The sequence below is a fragment of the Gekko japonicus genome, unplaced genomic scaffold (genome assembly GCF_001447785.1).
Source record: "Gekko japonicus isolate JY-2015 unplaced genomic scaffold, Gekko_japonicus_V1.1 scaffold392, whole genome shotgun sequence".
Classification (NCBI taxonomy): Eukaryota; Metazoa; Chordata; class Lepidosauria; order Squamata; family Gekkonidae; genus Gekko; species Gekko japonicus.
Genome location: NW_015174853.1, coordinates 221,371 through 226,998, shown reverse-complemented (window position 1 = coordinate 226,998; position 5,628 = coordinate 221,371). Strand labels below are relative to the sequence as shown.

At 38.1% G+C, this 5,628-nt stretch overlaps 1 protein-coding gene across 1 annotated transcript in view; it reads left to right on the top strand.

The window, feature by feature from the left end:
- Positions 1-5,628, top strand: part of SDCCAG8 (serologically defined colon cancer antigen 8) — a 174,917-nt gene that overhangs the window by 27,556 nt on the left and 141,733 nt on the right. The window contains exon 8 of the mRNA XM_015424563.1: positions 1,552-1,690. Within this exon, the coding sequence (XP_015280049.1) occupies positions 1,552-1,690 (139 nt within the window). The remainder of the gene's footprint in view (positions 1-1,551; positions 1,691-5,628) is intronic.

The window sequence follows — 5,628 nt, the reverse complement described above, 5'->3', positions numbered from 1 at the left end:
TGGTCACTGTTCCCAAGCGGTGTAATCACTTTTACATCTCTCACCAGATCTTGGGTGTTACTTAGGACCAAATCCAGGATTCCCTCTCCCCTGGTAGGTTCTGTGACCATCTGCTCCTTAGCACAGTCATTGAGAGTGTCTAGAAACTCAATCTCTTTTTCCCAACTTGAACACATATTGACCCAGTCAACATGTGGGTAGTTCAAATCACCTATTACGACACAGTTATTTCATCTAGCCTCAGTTTCTACTGGAGGGATTCTCAGGGACTTTGATTCTGCCCTGCTGGGCTTCTGCCCTTGCTTTTCTTGCTGTTTTCCCCCTCCATTGGAAACAATGGAGTATGGGGGCACCTTCTTTAGGGCGGGCATAACTTGAACCCTGTAAACCCAATCTTCACCAAACTTGGAGGGCAGGTAGAGGAGAGTCAGCTGGAGATGCACTGTGAGTTTGGTGTCTCTAGCACACCAGGGGGGGGGTCATTCATTACACTCATGAACCTGTTCCTCATTTCCCCAGAAAGCACTTTCCTGGGGGCACCTTCTTTGGAGTGTTGTTTAATTTAATTTAAAGTTTAAATACCTTCCCTTTCCTCTCAGGTGTCACACTGCAGAGGCAGTATGAGTTCAAGAGAAGAGGGAAGGTATTTAAAGTTTAAATATCTTCACGTTGCTGGGAAGTCATACGGCAGTGACCACACTGACTCTGCAAGTAGCCAAGCCCAAATAAAAGCTAAATAATATCAGCTTTTATTGGGGCAGCTACTTTGGTAGCCAAATACAGATCTCTGATCTTTATTCGACTGAATAAATAACCGAAAAATACTGATAAGTTATTTTACAGGTATTTAATTGGCTCAGTATATACTGAGCACACACCCCTACTAATGATATTCATTTTTTAATCACTGCTACTGGATATCTTATTCTGAATCTGCCCCCACTGTGTGGATCAAAAATTGGCACAATGGGTCCCAGTTTAGAAAAGGGATACTTCAGTTTTCCAGAAAAATCTCCAAAAATTTTAAAAATATTGGGGGGTTTGTTAAACTTTTTAAAAAGCAAACTGATTGGCATTTTAGGTTGCCTAGCAACTCCATACCAGTGAGCATTTAAAAAGAAGGATAAAGATCAGCCAAAGGAAGAGGGGAGGAGGAGGTAATGGTGGGAAGAGAAAAGGTGTGGGGGAGGCAACAATATTGGAAAGTTGGAGGGGTAAGGAAATGGAGACGGGATTTTTTCACCCCCTCAAGTTCCTTGTGGGTGCCCTTCTTGTAATAATTCTATGTTGTCACATGGTTTTCCTAGGTGGTTTTCACTTTTTAAGTGTTTTTGCTTGGCTGTATTTATTGTTTGTATGTACTGATAAGGTGCTGTCCAAGCTGCATAAGTTATGATATTCTTGTTACTACTGCCATGTCTCTGATCTTCACTTGGAGTTATTTGCTGAACTTGGAACATAAACTTTAAAAACTGGTATTAGTTCTGGTGATGTGCTTTTCATTTTTCCAGTTTGTTAATGTCCTGCACTTTTCCTTTTTTTACTTGGCAGAGAGAGGGATGAATTAATGGCAGCACTGGCATCACTAAGAAGAAACCTAAATGAAATGCAGCAAAGGGAATATAGTGCTTATGAACAAGTGAAGCAAGCTGTACACATGACTGAAGAAGCCAATTTGGAAAAAACTAAGGTAAAACTAAGGTAACATCGGTTGAGCTACTTTAGGCTATGGTCTAAAGAGCTACTTTAGGCCTCTCCAAGGGATTTGTGTGCCTTTTGACAGGTTTTTTTAACATTCCACATAGTGCTATTCGTTGTTTGCCATGCAGGAGAGATGGAGGAGCCTGCTGTTCAAGAAGCATCATTCCAAAGACACTATGGTTACTTGGTAATAGTTGTGCTATGCTTTGCATCCTAGTGTCAGTATTCAAAGCTGGCAGAAATATTATTTGATTTATTTGCACATGTGCACAAAATCATCTATAGCCAAGTCTAAGCATGGCCAGATTGGTAGATACTTAAATACAGAGATTGGAGCTATGGATAGACAAGACAGATGATTCAGCAAACCTGAGAAATGCCCCAGGTTTACAGAACAATCTAAAATCAAACCATGCAACTGGGTCATAATTTTTCCAGACTGTGGCTGCAAGGTGGAGGGAAGGAGGGAAGGCTCAGGGCTTTTGAGCCACCACACCTATGTCCTTCTCAGGGCTTTGAGTCACCACATCTAAAAATGTCTTAGGGCTTTTGAGCCACCAGGTCTAACTACTTTTCAAGGCTTTCGAGCCACCAAGTCTACTCCCGTCTCAGGGCTTCAAGACACCACATCTGCTTCCTTCCCAGGAGAGAAGGACCAGGAAAAAAGGAAAGGCTACAGAGACTTTCAGGAAAAGGAATGAAGAAATAGTGGGGGAGGGAAGATTACATGCACTTTTCAGGTCCCCACTTTTGTTGGTTTGTATGTGTGTATGTACATATGCACATACACACATGTATCTGTAAATGGTTTTGGGGTACACCGACTATATAATTAATAAAAAATCATGTTTATTATTACTTTGTATGTATTATATAAGAGAGAATGCAAGTATATACTAGGAAAGGAAACAATTTTTCTAGTATATTCAAAAAGTCATTTAGCAAAGGCTCCTGAGTAAATGCAGAGCTTATCATAGGATAAGAGTTCAGGTCCTCTTATGACTCAGAAAGTGATTAAGAAAAAAGAGCCTGAGAATAAGAATGAACAGGCATTCACATAAGAGTGGGAAATAATCTGAGTGGTCCCCTAAACCATTTGTGGATTTTTAGATTTGGAAAAAAGATGGTTAAAGGGGCACATGAGAATAGTCTGGAGAGAAGAGAGGATTCCTTCTCCCATACCATTAGAACTTTGAAGCACCCATCAGCTGGCAGTACATTCGAGACAGACAATTAGTTTTTGGAGTTTGCTACTACATGATGAGCCCTGACCTGGATAGCCCAGACTAGCCCAATCTCGTCAGATCTCGGAAGCTAAGCAGAGTTGGCCCTGGTCAGTATTTGGAAAAGAGACCTCCATGGAATACCAGGATCATGACACGGAGGCAGGTAATGGCAAACCACCTTTGAATGTCTCTTGCCTTGAAAACCCTACAGTGTTGCCATAAGTAAGCTGTGACTTGATAGCACTTTCTCCCACCACCACAAGATGGGATGATGGATGTTATTTTAGGATTTAGAATGGGATGAAATATATTCCTGGAGGATAGTTTGGTTAACCATGATTGTTCTATTAATCATGATGGTTAAATGGAACTTCCTGATTTAGAGACGACTTTATACCTGTTTCTGGGATTAAACAAAATGGAACTTCCTGATTTAGAGGCAACTTTATACCTGTTTCTGGGATTAAACAATGACAAAGGGCTATTGCCTTCATGTTTTGCTTGTGCATTTCCTGAAGGCATTTGACTGGACTAACCCCCTCTCAAATCTGTGGGGGGGGGGAATTTACATAAATTGTATTCTAGTGCATATTTCCAAGCCAAATTCATAATGTATCTTGTGGTTAAAAAATGGTAGAAACCATTGTGTTTCACAGTAGCCGAACACTCAGAGCTTGATCATATATTTTCACATGAGGTGGAATGTTTCTTTTGAATAGATTCACCTCTCTTCTTTCGCAAATGAAATACCAGTACTGTTCCTTTGTAAAGCTATTTTTTCCCCAGTTTGAAACATCCAAAACTATGCTTTGAACTTAAACTACTACTGGAAAGCTAACAAACTTTCAAACATTTTAAAGGAAAATTTAAACTCTGAAATAAATAATTTCTAATGCTGTTTGTATCTTGGGTATTTTTTTACCGCAAGAACAACTCTCTGTATATTGAGGTAAATGTTCTTCAGGTTATCAGGAAGGGTTATCTGTTTGTGTGTGGGGGAGAGCTCCAGATGAGCACTTAAACTGTTTTCCTGGATTAGCATTTTTGTAGTATAAAAAACAACAGTAGTATATAAATCTTAACAGTTAAGATCAACATCATTTAAAGAAAATATTCTTAAAATGTTTTATAGATGGCACTGGTCACCAGACAGAATGACTAAATGTTATAAAGAGGTATCAAGAAATTGTTGGAGATGTAAAAATTATATAGGCACATTTTCCCATATTTGGTGGAGGTGTGAAAATATTTGCAAATTCTGGAAATGTATTAACCGGTTAATAATAGAGATTATGGATATACATTTACAACTGTTACCGGAAATCTACCTATTAAATATAATACCAGATGGTTATGGATGCGATGACACATGTATTTTGACATATATTCTCACTGCAGCAAGAATACTTATAGCCAAATGTTGGAAATCTGAAAAACTGCCCGCAAGGGATGAGTTGGTTACAAAAATATATGAAATTGCAGAAATGGACAAACTGAACACGATATTGTAAGGGAAAGATACAAGAACTTAAAAAAAAGATGGTATAGGGTGTATAAATGGTTTGGAAAGAATATTTAATGTAAACTTCAAAGAATGAACTATATATATCAATTTGTTTTTTCTTTTCTTTTGTAAATAACAAAACTTATAAATAAATGCATTTTAAAAGACAAACAAACAGTGGGTCATTTTGTACCCCAATACAATGGTTTTGACCCTTAGGTACTTTTTTGTTTATAGAACTAAAACTGTATGTTGTAGTGCTTTGGGGACATTGTTTACTAATGTGCAGGTAACTATGTCCTAAGAGGAAAAAAGTTGTAGAGCCATTTCTCTATGCATTATAACCAAAGAGTGAAAATGAGGTAGGATATTCACTTCAAATTATCTTCAGGGCTCCAGTCTTAGTAGAGCTGTCACTGAAATTCATTTTAAGTGAAGTTTCTAGTTGAATGTTAAAGTTCTTGGTCAGAAAAAAAATATATGTGAACCATTTCAAGGGCAAACACTAAGAATAAAATATTTCTCAAGTGAGGTTCTGTGCATCTGTGGGTTGAACACGTAATTGTTAGGTTGCATTAGAATAGTTCTTACCAAAGTTCAAGTTTATTATTACGATCTTACCAAACTGTTATGTCCCTGATGTTACAATGTTAGGCACAGTGCAGCTCCCCACAGAATAGAACCAATGTTATTTTTGAGTTGGAATATGCTAGAGTTTGGATCATATGTTGACTCTCCAGCCATGTTCTTTGTTCTCAGGTATTGAGACTTTTCATGAGAGTATTAGTCAGTTTAGATATCCTCCAAAGCGCATAAAAATACTAAAGTGTTATTATCTAAATGTGGGTACTCTGTGAACAATGTTCAGCTACTTTCCTAATCCCACATGTATGTTGACCGATTCATTGTCTGGATAGCTAGTGCCATCTGCTGTGTAATTAGTGAATTTCTGCAAGTGTAATGGGAATAGTAAACCTGTATAATTTGCATAGTATAATCTTGTTCTTTGTTCAAGAAGAAATTACTTCTTCCACAGTATTCATTCAAATGTGCTGCAAAAAGTGTTCACCTGACTCAGGAGAAGTAAAATTTCCAGAAATTTTGAAACTGTGGGGAAAAAACATCCGTTACCCCCCCCAAAAAGCCCAAAATTTGGAAAAAATTGAAATATATGCAGTGCAGTCCTGCAAGACCTAA